Here is a 16,183-nt window from a genome sequence, read left to right as displayed (position 1 = left end):
GACCCAAAGACTCAGATGAGGAAATGGCTTTTAGTCAGAATCCTGAACAGGGAGAGGCTCAGTCTATTCGCCCTGAGCTATCCCCCTGGCTGGAGGGTGCAGGCAAGACTATGTGAACAGGTACCTTGCAGCAAAAAACTGACCCTCCTTAGAGTCAGAGACCCTTTTAAAAAGGAAGTGCAAATTGATATATTCATTATAAATTATTCAATTTTTGGCATAATCTTACAAGCAATGAAAAGTATTATTTCTCTAGAAATTTAATCGTGTCATATCACGAGTTCCACAAAGGAAGCAACAAAACAGATTTTTTTTTTTTAAACTCTCAAAGCAGGCCTAGGACCTCAATTTAGGAATCAGTAAACTCAAGAAATGTTTGTGGAATTTCATGTTTGTACAAACTCACAAAAGTTCTATTTACAACAAACAATCCCAACTCACAATGGGCTGCATCAAGTTGGTTGTTGTGAAAGCTGGACAAAATTTTTTCCTCAGAAATGTGGTAAATAGGATGGTTATAGTCCACAGACTATCCCACAAAAATTTACACAAACAAAACAGTAGTTGCATCATATTTTTAGCAGTTCTGGGTCCAAGGAAAAAAATCATTATTTAAACCTTAACTTAAAGAAATAGCACCGTTTCTTAAAATTCAAATTGTGTGATGTTCCTATTGATCTTTTGTCTTTATATCTAAATATGTCTGATATGACTTTTCTTCTGTATTGGAACATTCCAATATGAAACATTTTGGCTGCTGATGCAAAGCATAATCAGTGATTGGGCAAAAGCAGAATTAAAAATATAATCCAAAGATACATGTGTTAACTGTGACAAAACCTTTTTTGTTCATCTAATTTTTATTAGCTGTGATCATTCTTATGTTGGGATTCTGTAACAACACTCACATATTTAAGAAAAAAGTCGAACATACTAAAGGCTAAAATAGGAATTCATGTCTTTCTTCCAGAAGTTAACATAGATCCAGGCATCCTGTACCTCACTAGTATTTTAGTCAAAGAATAAGATATGTGTGTGTGTGTGTGTGTATCTATAGGAGAGGAAAAAGCAACAATCTGCCAAAGAAGTCATCTGTGCACAGAGAAGGCTCTGTGAATAATTTATCACTCAAGCATCTATTTTAAGGGTGAAAAAGTCATCACATTTAATGTCTTCCTTAACTGAAAGTAAAAAAAAAAAAAAATATGACCACTAGTGTGGCACTCAAACCTCCAATATTTTTCCATAATTTTTCAATTCATTTATAAGATACAAAACCAAAATCCAGGTATTATTAAAGTTATGTGCCTCGTTTTGTGTGGCAGGAGGCTGTTTAACTAAAGATAAAGACAATACTTTCAGAAGGAGAGCACTGAAATAACTGATGCCAACAGAGCAACGAGGCCCAGGTGGGGATAAAGAGGGGGCAGCCCCACTGAGGAAGGTATCTGCAGGCAGAAACCAGGTAATGACTCCAAAGAAATCAAGAGCATTCTTAAAACTGTTTCTAAAGAGTGGACTGTGTGGCCGCAGGAGAGGAGAGCTAGAGGAGCTACGCACACAGACACAAACTGAGGGAGCGGAGAGATGGCGGTCTGAACAGCCTTGCAAAGATAAGTCTGACTCTGCACCTCAGAGAACCATGTAGTCTAAAGTTCAAGAGGAATCTGAGAGAACAGTTCAATAATTTAGAAGAATTTTTAAAAAACAACAGTCATGAAAACAACATTCTTCTCGTTCTACAGATTAAAATTCTTAACAGGAAAAAAAAAAATTAAAAATAAAATTCTTAACAGAAATGTCTGGGAACTCCCTGGTGATCCAGGGGTTAGGCCTTGGTGCTTTCACTGCAGGAACCCAGGATCAATCCCTGGTCAGGGAACTAAGAATTAAGATCCTGTGGAGCCAAAAGAAAAAGAAAGAAACTTCTAATTAAGTCTTCTATTGGTGTCTCCTACTCAGTCACCTGAACTATAAGCAATTTGATATATTTGAGAAAGCAACTGCAATAAAAGAAAATTTACCAAAGAACAGACTACTATTAAAAAAATAAACATACCAATCATAAATCCGTTAAGTTATCTAGCCCAGTGGCTCTACTCACGTTATTAGGAGAGAACAAGCACAGACAAGATTCAAAGACAGAATACCAAGATGTAAATATTTCTAAAAAGTCACTGAAAAAAATGAATGAATGTAATCTCACAGAACAAGCTTTTCCCTTCATGTCAATTCAAACCTAAGTGGTCTGTGGAAGAGGGGAATGACAAAATAGTCTGGTTTAAAGGATGAAAAATGATAGAATTTTTGTTTATAAGTTGTTATCGAAGTTAGTGATCAAACATTTCATTTGACTGGTGAAATCTAAGGAAACAGAAACTTTACAGTGTCATTTCAGAAAGCAAATGTCAGAAAAGAAGAAAAACAATTTTGATGCTACACATGAGAATGTGCTATGACCAAATAATGTTAAAGTTGAGAGGCCAGGAGACAATGAAAGATGATGTGAATTTATTTTATGGATTTCTATTTCAGAACTTTTCTGCTCACTTTACCTCATCATTCTGAATTTAGTTTTATACTACTCTTCCAAAACAAAAGAAGGAAAACCAGGCCCATTTGAGAAATACTTTCTATACAGAATATATTTAACTACTCTACCAAGCCAACTTTTTCTTCTCTTTTCTCTCTATCCAAACTGAACTCTACTGTATGGTTTCTAGATCTACTTAATCTCACTTTTCTAGTTCTTATTTTGAAACCCCTAGAAAAGGGTCTGTATGATCTGATTCCTTACTGATATATTACTATTAGTATTTAAAAATCATGCTTATTCAATGTAAGATTTCCTCTCTACCATATTAAAATCATTGAGAAGACTGAACTTTCCATTTCTCTGGATATTCAAGGTGAAGACCACCTTTAAAGTGTTTTGTCTGCCCAGCCCTTCTGGCACACTGCTGACCTATAACTGACGGCCCACCCACCCCATCTGGGGATCCACGTCCCTGAGGCGTGGCTCCCTGTCTCAGGTCATCATCCTTCCCCGCTTCCAGTCTTGGTTCAAGATATCCACGTGCACAAAGCAATCACCATTTCCCTGTTCATAATTCTACAATTAAAGCATAGCTTACCACCTATTTCATCTGGGAAAGCTCTCTGGTTTAACTCAACCCTTCCAATCATCACACCCAGCTAGCCAAGAGAATAAGCTCTGGACCAGGAGAGGAATTTGGAATTCTAGGATCTCACTAGAACTGCATTTAAATTTAACTTACCATTAGAGAATACTTACCACTATTATTTGAATTTTGATTATAAAAATTAAGAAGTAAATATCATCCTTCCATTTCTTTTGGGAAAAACACATTTTCTTGCAAACAGGTAAGATTTCATACCTGTTTTCTTTGCCATTCTGAATTACTGAATGTCTATCAGCTGTGGTTCTTTCACTGCAAACGTAAGTATTCCGTCGCGTCATTCCACCAGATGCCGTATTACTCTATTAAAAAAAAGGGCATTTTGGTCTTAGACAATTTAGTAAGTATAATACAGCAGGGAAAAAAAAATCCCATTTAAATAAACATGAGTACTTAGTCTTTAAATAAACCTGAATTATTAACGGGCCTCCCAGGTGGCTCAGTGGTAAAAAACCCACGTGCCAATGCAGGAGATGCGGGCTTGAGAAGGTCCCGGGAGGAGGAAGTGGCAACCCGCTCCAGTGTTCTTGCTAGGGAAATCACATGGACGGAGGAGCCTGAAGGGCTACAGTCCAAGGGGTCACAGAAGAGCTGGACATGACTTAGCGACTAAAGAACAACAAAGTATTAACAGCACTGGGCACTAGATCAGCAAAGACGACGAAGGCAGCAACCTCTACCCTCTTTCCTACCGTCCAGTATTTCTGCAACAACGAAAAATGGCTATGGCAAAGTGACTTTGAAAAGCTGGCTACAATAATCTATAAAGTAATAACTCATGGATTATTTAAAATGAAGCAGGAAGACAGAGAAATTCACTTTTTAAAAGGTAATAATTTCAAACTGAAACATTAAAAAGCAAGGATTATAAGGTAAATATACAAATGAAACAAAAATAAAAAAAATCAATTAAAACTGCAAAACTATTAGCAAAAAAATAAAAAATAAATATAACAGATAAATCTGCATAATCTTGGATTTGACAAGAGATTCTGATATGTCACACACAGGGCAAAGGACAGAACAGACATTTTTCCAACGAAGGCATACTAACGGCCAATAAACGTGTGAAAAGATGCTGAATACCACTGGCCATTTAGCAAATGCAAATCAAATCCACAATGAGATACCACTTCACATCCACTAGGAGAGCTACAATTGAAAAAAAAAAAAAGCTAGAAAACAACAAATGGGGCAAGAATGTGGAGAAACGAGGACGTGACTCCGTAAGGATGTGAAGGAGTCAGCTGTGGTGCACACACTGGTACACGAACGCTCACAGCAGCACTGTTCACAGCAACCAAAGGGGACTCGCTGGATGCCCACCGACAGACACGGAGACAGACTGCGGCATATAAAAAGGGATTAATTCACCCAACAGCTTGGATGAAACCTGAAAATACTATGGTGAGTGAAAGAAGTCAGACACAAAAGGCTATGTAAGTGCACTTATATGAAATGTCCAGGAGAGGCAAATCTGCTGGGAGAGAATGAGGTTAGTGGCTGCAGGGGCTGGGGAAGGGAGGACTGGGGAGGAACTTCTTAATGAACACAGGGCGTTCTGTGGTGTTTGGGAACTAGAGAGGTAGAGGCTGCACATGCACTAGATGTGCTGAATAAATGCTTCAAATGGTTAACTGTATGTACGTGAACTTCACATCAATTTTTAAAAGTTAATATTTTCAAAATTAAAAAAAAAAAAAAAAAGGAGAAACAAAAGTCACAGCACAACTTTTATCAGATAATTTTAAGAAAAGATTAACAGCAGCCACCTTTACCAGAGCATGAGCAGGTCACATATAAGGAAACTCTGAAGACAAATGGGAGAAAATTAAAGCAACATACTTTTTTCCTTTATAAATAAATATGAGTGGCTAATAATGCTTGGGATATATTTTGAAAAAGGGGATGTGCTGATGAGTAGAGCCAAGGAATAGAAGTTATGAAGGTAAGGAACAAGTTTCTTTAAGGCTGGATTTAAACTGCAGGGCTATGGAATGACGACTGAAGTCGAAATAAAAAGCCTTTCCACACAGCGTTTATTCTGAAGAAGCACAAGGTCAGCGGACAGAGCAGACAAGACTCTTCGGGCTCCTGTGTAAGCCCTTCCCCAGAACAGGACAAGGGAGCTGTGCCTTCACAAAGTGCTGCCTCCTGACTCTGGGTTTCTTTAGGGTGAAGGAGGCTGTGTCACTGTTAACTTTCAGGGAAAATGTGATTACAGAATATCCTTAAAATTGTTCATTCTCTGCAAATTCTTATCAAAATTACTTTTGGGGTCTTCCAATTATAAAATAAATAAGTCATGGGGATGCAATATACAGCGTGGTGACTATAGTTAGTAATACTGTATTGTATATTTGGAAGTTGCTAAGAGAGTAAACCTAAGAAGTTATCATCACAAGTAAAAAAAAGTTCCGTACAGTGCTAAGAAGAGTGATTATTTTTTTAGCTCAGAGAGAACACATTTCAATCCATGAAAAGTTTCTGAAACTGAACAGATTCAATTTAACAAACACTACCTACTCTCTAGGGAGATTTTGTTAAGCGCAGAAATTAGGAGATTTAGGTCAGTAGTGTAATTTTGGACAATTACCTAACTTTTCTTCAATTTCTTCACCTTGAGATTTAGCTGATACATGGAAAAGCACTCGGCAGGGTCCCTGGCACAAGGTTAGGACTCAGTCAGTGCTCTGTATCGACAGAGCCCTTTGACATGCGGGGCAAACACCATGTTCCTGCCTTGCAGTTAGACCTCCCAGTGCCCTGGACAGAATCTGTCAGGCTGTGTGTGACCACCTGTCTGCACTGTCACCACTGGTTTTATTTACTTTCTGTCAGACTATGCGGTCTTTCCATCTCTCAGACGTTTCTGGAATAACTAGAAACAGCCCTTGACATGAAGGATCTCACCCAGTGGGATGGAGTTGTGCAGTAAGAAACACCAACAACAGAGCTAGTGATCCCAACAGGGTGACAACGTACACAGGGGCCCAGGAGCAGGGCTTTGTAGGCACGTAAGAACAGAGGAGCAAAATGCTGTGTCATTTCAATCCTACAATCCTAGGCAGGCTCTATAGTGCAACAACTTACACTAGGGACAGTGGAGCTCTTCTTCCGTTCAGGGATATCCGCCTTGTTAGGGTTACTTGCGTTCCCAAGCATGGGACTGGCTGGAGCAATCCCCTTTCCTCCAACAACACTGGCGCCTGGTTTCCGGGAGGGAACTCCGTCTTCTTTGAGGTCACTGTCTGCAGTGCTGGTCTGACTCCTTTTTGGATATGCCACAACTGAAGGAATAGCTGGTCCAGCTAAAATGAAGAAATCACTTTTTAAAAGTCAGGATATTTTATATTCTGAATATTTTTAAAGTTTTATATTTTATCTTATGAAAATAAACTTTATAAGATGATCCAAGATTTCTATTCATCTAATATAAAACAGTGAAATCTTCTAAGATGATTCCTATTCACATATGCTTTCCCTATGCAATGAATTCAATTTTAAAATTTTACTTACTAGTTCCCAACTTTCTAAAAGTGTTTTTTTTTTTTTTTTTTTTTAAATTAGTAAGCTTATATAGTTGTCCTGAAACATCTTCACAGGGTGTTCCTGGACAGATAAGTATGCACACACATCATGCAGAATAACTGCTTCACCTGGTACATCTGAGTGAATCTCATCCTTTTTGTACAAGAGATGCCTTCACCTTTTGGAAAAGAACAGCACAGATTTACAGGCCATTTCTTTCGACACTTTATCTTGCATCTTTTTTAAAGCACTCATACTCTTCTAGATAAACAGGAATTTGAGTAGATGAGGAAAGGCAGTACAAGCAGAGGAAAGCATGTTCCTCACACAAGTGACTGAGAGGACATGGGGGGCGGGGTGCTGCAGCTCACATCTGCTCCCAGGAGGGTGCTTAGGGACATCCCCGGCGGCAAATAACTGATGTCTTGCAAGAAATCATCTAGAGACTGTGATGACACAGGAGATGTGGAGTTCAAAGAATTTTGGAAATGAACAAGATAACTTGCATGTTCATTATATATAACGTCCAGTGGTAATCTTAAGAAACAGCACCAAATGCTCAACATTTAGGTTGAGAAAAGATTTTATATACTTGGGTCTATTAAAAAAAATGGATGGAAGGGGAAGGGAGGGACTATGAGTTTGAGTCGTAGTCCTATGACTATACATACAGAATGGGTAAAAAAACAAGGTCTTACTGTATAGCACAGTGAACTATATTCAATATCTTGAGATAAACCATAATGGAAAAGAGTATAAAAAAGAGTGTATATTTATGTATAATTGAGTGACTCTGCTGTATAGCAGAAATTAACACAACACTGCAAATCAACTATATTTCAATAGAAAAATAAATCAATAAAAAAATAGGATGAAGTGGGATACAGAAAAGCTACCTCTTACTCACTACCGTCTCATCGAAACTGAGGTCCAGCACGTTAAAAAAAAGAAAAGCTACCTCTTGGACAATAATCTAAATGGTAAACCTAGAGAATTCCCTGGTGGTCCAGTGGTTAGGACACTGCACTTTCACTGCCAAGGACTCGGGTTCTATTCCTGGGTGGGGAACTAAGATCCCGCAAAACACTTAGTGTGACCAATAAATAATAACTATATAAACAGTAAATCTATTTGGGAAGGAATTAAAAATGAACAGATTTGATTTCATTTATGGGACGAGAACAATTAAGCTCCCAGTCTGGCAATTTTAACATATAAAACAAAGAATCAGCCAAATGTAGGATGATGCTACCCTTAACACTTAGTTTTTATTCTATCATGATACATCCAATGACATTCTAAAACTATAACAATTTGTTTTGAACATCTATTATTTTGATTAAGAGGGTAATTTTTTCCCTTCATTTTAGGATTTCAGATTGTGCGTGGAGACGGCTGTTGATACAGCCCACTGACCTCATTCCTTCAGACCACTCCAGTTTCACGTGCATTGTGTGCAGTGTATTCAGTTCTACACACTTTAATCACATGTACAGATTCATGTGCTCACCCTCTGCCAAGACACAGAACAGTTCTGCCTCAAGGGTTTTGAGGCTGACCCTTCACAGCCACCTCTTTGCGCAAGTCCCTTTCCTAAATCCTGGCCCATCTGTTCTCACCTCTGTAATTCCCTCATTTCAAGAATGTTATGTGAATAGTCAATGTAACCTTCTGAGATTGTTTTCCCCTACTCAGTATAACTCTCCCAAGATCCATCTAAATTGTTGTATTTATCAACAATCTGCTCCTTTTCATTGCTAAGGAGTGTTCCATGGTGTGTTCCATATCACACAAAAAAGTGACTGTTCTTTTTAATCTTTTAGGGGTGGAGGGGGGTGTACTGAGCAGCTTTCCAGATCTTAGTTCCCTAACCAGGAAGTGAATTTGGGCCATGAAAAGTGCCTAGAGTCTTAACTAACCACTGGACCACCAGGGAATTCCCCCAAATATGACTTTTATGTAGTCAAATTTGTTAAGTCTTTTCTTTTGTGGCTTTTAGTGTTTGGGGCCATAGTTAAAAAGACCTTAACAAGTCCAAATTACAAAGAAATTATCTCATTTTTTTCTTTTAACATTTTTCTGGTTTCTGTTTATTTATTTACATCTTTATTTCAATTGGAATCCAACCTTGTATAGGATGTGAGAAATGGATGCAGTTTTTTTTTTCTGATCACTACCAACTACCCCAATACCATTTATTAATAGAATAGTGAGGCTTCAGCCTTTTAAAAATAAATAAATAAATAAAAGAATCCCTTACAAATCTGATGAAGAGCTCCCTTCAGAAGAAAAAATATACACACATAGCAGCAGGGTGGGGGGGGGGGGGTGATCACACATGGGACCCAAATGAAGAAACACAAACAAAAATTGTTACAATTTTACAGAGGCAGGCATCTGTAAGTCAGTGGCATTGACAGCTAGAGGACCAGATGAGAGATGAGGGTGGGAGGCTGAGCTATGGCTGGACTGGCCACAATCTGTCTGCCGCACCTGGCACCAAGGGGATGTGCTTTACTAGACCCCAGTTCTTGGAACCCAGCCCATTCTTAGCACTTATATGAACAGTGCTAGAGGCATAATCAATTCTTCTTTCATTGCTGACCACTATCTTCACCCCCAAAAAGAGTATGAAAAAGAATGTGGAATTGGGTCTGTGATCTATGCACAGAATTTCTTGAAATGTTCCTTTGTGAATTTCTTTTTAGTATTAAAGGCTCCAAGAAGGCAGGATGATTATTACTATAAAAGCACTACTACAAGAGGCAATGGGTGGATTAGTGGACTGAGCCCCTAAACCAGGGACCAGGAGTGCTAGATTCTGTCTCAAGCACTTCCACTTCCATTTAACCCCAGAAGACCTGGTGAGCAATCTTGACCTATTTCTTTACTGCCAATATGGGGGTTTGGTGATCTCTTTTTAGCTCTACAATCTTCTGAGCTGGGAAAAAGGGCATTACTAATCCAGACAGATTCTGCTTAGGGAAGAATGAACTTACTAAGACAGTTATTAGGGACATGAGAAAACTAACACCAGGTTTCTTCCAGGATTTAGGAACAATTCCCTTTAAACTGGTTGATTCAGAGCAACACGTAGGCATTTTGCTAACTGCTCTGTATGTAGCACACAGAAAAACCCTTCCTTGCTAGCAACTAATAAGAACACAAAAGACTGAGACCCAGATCAACACTTGCTTTACAAATGCCATCTGTAACATTCTGGCATCAGACAGGCTCTGAGCGCTCAGTCACACCCTGGAAAACAGCACATGTGCAGACGGCTTACTGACAGCGTCAGCGCCACGTGCTGCTTCAGCCTAACCACACAGAGGCGCTGGCAGCAGGAAGAGAAAGGGAGACCAAGCATGGGGTCCTCACTTTTGGTCCAAAACCAAAGCTCAGACACCTGGAATACTCCGTACAGTTCTAAGCACCAACTCTCAAGGTGGAAGAAAACTGGAGGACAGAGTCCAGGGAAGGGAAGTGACCTGAACAAAGAAATGAACGAGGATTCCACGTTCCAAGTCAGGACTAGGCCAACATAAATTTGTGCACTGGAATTAAAGGAATTAACACATGAATAAATGCACATCTGCTAGAGTCTCTGGATTACAACAAACGGGGCTGCCTTGAAGGCAGAATAACTGTCACGTTTGCTAAGCATCCTTTTGGGTCCTAAGTCTCATGGAAGATTCACTCTATGGTGAAAACGTAAGAGTGAGGTGTTCAGACACATGGACAGTTAAGAGTGTGGGTCGAGAATGACATGAGTCAAAAATTTAAACCAATTAAGGCAAAACTGGTGTACTATAGATTTTCCAGGGCTGTGCTGTCCATTGTGGTAGCCACTGGCCACATGTGGCTTTATAAATTTAACTTCGACAAAATTGAAAATCACCTTCTCAGTTCAACTGCTTGATAAAGTCCCATGTGGCTCAGGTTTCTACCCAGCCAGGCCTTAGTCAACCCAAGACTACTGGGTGTACCACGGAGATCAGAGCCTGCAGCGCCTGTAGGACTGCTTTGCAAAAAACGCTAAGAAGGGCAATCAAGCAACCTTAACCCCAGGAGGCCATAAGCAAAAGGATGCCTGGCAATGTCAGGAGGCCTCTTGGTTAACAGGAGGCCTGGAACACCCTGAAATGATCTCAAACTTACTTACCGTGGTCACTGTAACGCCTCTGCTTCTGGCTTGAAGAGACACTTCTCTGCACTTTGTGGTGAGGAGACTGGCCAGTACTGTTGTTGAGGTCACTGCTTGGCCTAACCTTAGCAAGTGAAAGATTGCTGCTAGAACTGGAATCACTAGCATCCAGCTAAGAGAAAATGAGAAAAACAGAGCAAACCACAACACGAGCCCAAATGGTTTATCATGAAACTAAACTTCTCATAACACACAAACCTCTTACAAACTGTTCATTTAGGGAGAAAAACCACAGTGTACAAAAAACACAACCCTAAACTCAGGCAAAAGTATTTTTCTGACTACTGGAAAAATTCACGCAAGAATAGATATTTATGTTCTTCTAGGCTTTTTCAAAAAACTAAAAATTCTCTATTTCATCTGATACTTTACACCATTTTAAAACTATTACTGACTACACAGGTTAACAAAAGCCAAGTTATTAAAGGTTATTATCTTAAAGCTAAAATAGTAACTCATAATAGTCATAGGAGTTAGATCAGTCATTTGAAGGTAAATTTAAAAATATTATCAATGTTATACACACTAAAAAACCCCAAAACTAATTATTACATGAGCTAATAATTTGCAAAAGGATATTATACGTTTTTATCTGGTTATACTTACCTCTGAAGATTTTCTCCCCAACAATAAATATGTAGCTGTGATTTCATCATATTTCATCTTACTAAGAGATTCTTGAATTTCTTCTTGTGTATATCCCATTCCCACCATAATATCTAAAAGAAGGGCATAATACAGTTTACGGGTTTCCTTTGGTTAAGAAATCATTACATTACAGCGTAAACTAATTTCCTTTATTTGACCGAAAAGATCACACATTGTTCTAACATAAATGGGCAGCTGGCTTATTTCTGAGTTACTGAGTACTATTACTGGGCCTGCAGATAACTTCCTAAATATGACAAAACATATTAGCTGCTTCATGTAACCTAACTTATCCCCATTATTATTCCTGTTTTGGTGGGTTGTGTCCAACTCTTGTGATCCCATGGACTGTAGCCCACCAGGCTCCTCTGTCCATGGGATTTTCCAGGCAGGAATAGTGGAGCAATTTGCCATTTCCTTCTCCAAGGGATCTTCCCAATCCAGGGACTGAACCTGGGTCTCCTGCACTGCAGGCAGATTCTTTACTGACTGAGCTACCAGGGAAGCCCATTCCCGTTTTAGGTGTATACATATCAATGAAGGGACAAGTATGTTACTTGCACACACACCAGCATGCAGGCACAGAGTAATTACCTATTCTTTTCTGGTCTGAGATGTCCAGTTCTGGTTCAACAAATGGTTTCAGCTCATCATCCTCATGCCCTGCATTGATCCACCTGTCCTTCATGATTTGCTGAAAGGTGAACTGTGTCGTTAGCAGTATAAATGAAGCATTCTGATAATCACAATATTTAGGGAAATTTATTCTCAACATTTCATCAATTATGGTTCAAAGGATAACTTAAAAATGTCTCAATCTTGCTTAAAAAAAAAAAAAAAACCCAGGATAGTATTCAGTACGTCATACAAATTAAGCGAAATTCTAAAAACACTCTCAGAGACCCTTCAAAGCTGCTCTTCACCCCACTCACGTTCTTACCTCTAGAGTGCCTCGTTTTATTGGGTTTAGCACCAGGAAGCGTTTGAGGAGGTTCTCACAGTCTGTGGACATGTAGAAAGGGATTCTGTATTTCCCTCTCAATACTCGCTCTCTCAGTTCCTTTGGGGAGGTAGAGAGGAAAGAAAACTGCTAAGTCAACTTTTAGGTTAAAAAGGAACCCAACTCCCCCACTGAAATAACACTGACACGTTAACTCTGATCATTTGATAAAATCCTTTAAGCTTTCTGAAGAACAAGGATGCAACTGCTTCATATACCTTTAGGTTCTGCCCATCAAAGGGGAGCGACCCGCTGACTAGAGTGTAAAGAATGACGCCGAGACTCCACACGTCCACTTCCGGCCCATCATATTTCTTGCCCTGGAAGAGCTCTGGGGCCGCATATGGAGGACTGCCACAAAACGTATCCAGTTTACTGCCAACAGTAAATTCATTGCTAAAACCAAAGTCAGCTATTTTAATGTTCATATCAGCATCTAACAATAGATTTTCAGCCTAGAGGGAAAACATCAAAACAAAAATGAAATTTAACAAAAAAATATAATGAACTGATAGAATTAGGCATTTCATAAAAGCTTTTTGTAATGATATAAACTTAATATATCCTAATGAATAAGAAAACATTCTTTCTAGAGAGGAAAAAAAAGGAGATAATTCAGAAGACTTAATGTTCTGGCATTAACAACCAATAATAGGTGTAAGATGCAGTGGTCCCTCGGTCTCTGAGGGCACCGGCTCGGACCCCGTGGACACCATCCTCCACCATCATATAAAACAGTCCAGTCAGCCAGCCTTCCTAAGACACAGATGGAGAACCTGGGGATATGGGGACCCACCTGTATAGATCAATTCCAGCACCAATTTAAACAGCAAATGTTCATGACAAAACAGTATTGGAAGAGCTTTTTCAGCTAAGAATAAGGGGCTTTTAAAAAACAGATCCTTCTAAGTACCCTTTTAAGTGGAGAGTCACATTTCACAAACACTGCTAAATAAGGTGTATAATGGCTATTACTGAGAAGAGGGGCATCCTAAACTTCATTTAAGACAGAGATCACAGTCATGACTGCTTGTCTTAACAGACATTTTATCATGTGGCAATCATACACCAGGTGTTATATTAGTGTCTGGATGCACAGACAGGGTCCTGTCCTCAGAAAGCTCACAGTTTACAGACGGAGGGGAGGAAAAACCTGCAGCTATACTCCGGGACCTCAGTACTGTGACCGAGAAGAGAGGAGTGGTGGGCCCGGCACTGAAAGGTATGGTCTGGCTCCCTGACTGGATGGAACTGAAACCACTGCGAGGATTAGGTGACGGCAGTGGGTGTGTCAACAAGAGGGATTTCAAGCAGAGTAACAGTCTGAAAATCCAGAGGGTGAGAGAGAACACGGTTTGCTCAAGAAACTGAAAGGCAGCGTATGGTAGAGAGGAATAGAGGGCTGGGGACATGCTATGGCTGAATTAAAAATGGCAAGTTGAGTGACTTGTATTCAGTTAGTTTAGCTTTTTATCCTAAGGGCAATGGGAAGCCACTGAAAAGTCATTCAAGCAGGGAAATGACAAGTTTTATTTGTGTGTGTGTGTGTGTGTGTGTGTGTGTGTGTGTGTGTGATTTTTAAAAAAACATTTATTTACTTATTTGGTTGTACTGGGTCTTAGTTGCAGCATGTGGGATCTAGTTCCCTGACCAGGGATCAAACCTGGGCCCCCAATGTAGGGGGCCCAGAATCTTAGCCACTGGACCTCTAGGGAAGTCCCATGACCATTTTATTTGTGTTTTTAAAGGACCATTCTGGTTGCAATGTAGGAAACAGACATGGAAGAAAGAGGCAAAATTGGAAGCAGGGAGGACCAGGCAAGAGGCTAGTGTAGTAATTCCGTCCCAGATGCCAGTGGACTGGAAATGGACAATGCGAGTGGGGACAGAGAAGAACAAGCTCAGTAACATGCAGGGAACAGCAGCAGAGACCGGGGGACCGAGTGGGTGTCAGAGCAAAGGAGAGAGAGGCACTTGGGGTACATCAGTCACCACAATGAGAAATACAAATTTAAGTTTGGGAAGGAAGGGTTTAGGTATTTAACATGCTAAGTCAAGCTGCCTGAGGGGTGCTGAGGAGGTGTCCTTTTGTCAGCTGGACACTGGGTCCTGGAACAGAGCTCTGGATGCAGGAACAGATCTGGGGATTAGCAAACCAGAGGTGATGGAGTGAATGTGAATGCAGCAAGGGTGGGTGAACAGAGGAACAAGCAAATCAGTAAATAACAGTTATGTGAGGAGAGAGAGGAAGTGATGACGAAGTTAAGAAAGAATCGAGACAATGTTTAGAGAAAAATGGTTGTGAAGGTGAAGAGAATAAAAGGGTATATCGGGAAGAACAACTGGGGTGGGAGGTTCTTAGGCAGAAGGGGTGTGGATGTAAGCACGTTTTATACATGCTGCTAGTGAGGCGCCAGCAGAGACAGAAGGAGGTGAGGAAGGAGGGGTGGGAAGAGACAGCGACGCAGCCTAGGAGGGAGGGACACAGACCCTGAACACCAGGGGGGTCAGCACAAGTGCTGTGCTGTCCTACAACAAGAGGAAAACTCTGAAAGGTCAAGGGTGGATGCAGGTGCAGCTAAGCTGGAGGGCCTGCTGGGAAACAGGGAGTTTCTGCCTGCTGTTTCTATTTTCTCTGTGAAATAGGAAACCTGATCCTATGCCAGGAATGCAGGCAAAGGCGGAGAACCGTGCAGTAGGTCTCAAATAGCCACTGCTGTTAACAGGAGAGAATGCTGACTAGGGAGACAGAAAAGGGTGCAGGCAGCACTGAGCGTGCTTCCAGGGGAGAGCGTGCATATCTGGGAGCGCTCAGCTGTTTGGTGGTGGGTGATTTTTCTCTAGAGACCAACAATGAGCTGCTTTAACTAAAATGGAAACTAAACCTTAGGATTCTTTTTAAATTTAATAACACAATCTAAAATATCCCTCATTTGTGTCGTGAGCAGCAGGAGAACTGAACTCATACAAGGAAAGCGTACACGAGTAAGGGTATTGTGCCTCACCTTGAGGTCTCTGTGAACGATCCGCTTTTGGTGGCAGTACTGGACTGCAGACACGATCTGGACAGGTGAAAAGCAAGGTCATTAATCGTCACTGCTGCAGACTCATGATCAAGATGGAAATACGCCCCTCGTGGTCACATATGCAAAGCACTCAGTTGGCACTTCAACGGCTATGTGGATCTCTAAAGATAATGTTCTTATGCTTTATACCTTTCAATCTGGAGAGACTGAGGGGTGAGTGCAAGAAGACCGAGGTGAGGCTGTTCTTTCCAGTTTTAACTATAAAGTCTCCTCTCAGGCCCTGTCCCTCAACATGCTAGTTACTTCTAAGTGTGGTGCCAGGGCTCAGCAAACCAGTGGGACCCAGAGGGCCCTGGCTGCCCAGGGCCCAGAATTAGAAGGCTCTCCATGCCCACATCATCAGCTCAAAGCCAAGCCAGCAGTTACGGATCCTCCATACCAGGTGTTTTATCAGGTTGGCTCTCCTTTGCCAGTCTGCTCCTGACAACACGCTCTTCCTTTTGGCTAATGTAGGTTCAAGGACAGCAAAAATGACTTCACCTCTCTAATGATCAGTGTCCTCTTTCTTAAAATG

At 40.5% G+C, this 16,183-nt stretch overlaps 1 protein-coding gene across 7 annotated transcripts in view; it reads right to left on the bottom strand.

Moving 5' to 3' along the window:
* The window catches only part of MARK3 (microtubule affinity regulating kinase 3), a 103,393-nt gene that overhangs the window by 12,332 nt on the left and 74,878 nt on the right, over nucleotides 1-16,183 (bottom strand). For 5 of the 7 annotated variants that reach the window (XM_061159501.1, XM_061159495.1, XM_061159496.1 and 2 more), the window contains exons 7-14: nucleotides 15,589-15,645; nucleotides 12,802-13,038; nucleotides 12,524-12,643; nucleotides 12,178-12,277; nucleotides 11,542-11,654; nucleotides 10,894-11,047; nucleotides 6,294-6,511; nucleotides 3,399-3,502 (exon numbers count right to left, since the gene is read on the bottom strand). In XM_061159501.1, coding sequence (XP_061015484.1) covers nucleotides 3,399-3,502; nucleotides 6,294-6,511; nucleotides 10,894-11,047; nucleotides 11,542-11,654; nucleotides 12,178-12,277; nucleotides 12,524-12,643; nucleotides 12,802-13,038; nucleotides 15,589-15,645 — 1,103 coding nt within the window. The remainder of the gene's footprint in view (nucleotides 1-3,398; nucleotides 3,503-6,293; nucleotides 6,512-10,893; nucleotides 11,048-11,541; nucleotides 11,655-12,177; nucleotides 12,278-12,523; nucleotides 12,644-12,801; nucleotides 13,039-15,588; nucleotides 15,646-16,183) is intronic. The other 2 variants (XM_061159498.1, XM_061159500.1) reach the window with 1 other exon arrangement.

This window comes from Dama dama, chromosome 13 (assembly GCF_033118175.1).
Source record: "Dama dama isolate Ldn47 chromosome 13, ASM3311817v1, whole genome shotgun sequence".
NCBI classification, from domain to species: Eukaryota; Metazoa; Chordata; class Mammalia; order Artiodactyla; family Cervidae; genus Dama; species Dama dama.
The sequence above is the reverse complement of the archived record's forward strand: the minus strand, read 5'-3'. Positions and strand labels throughout refer to the sequence as shown.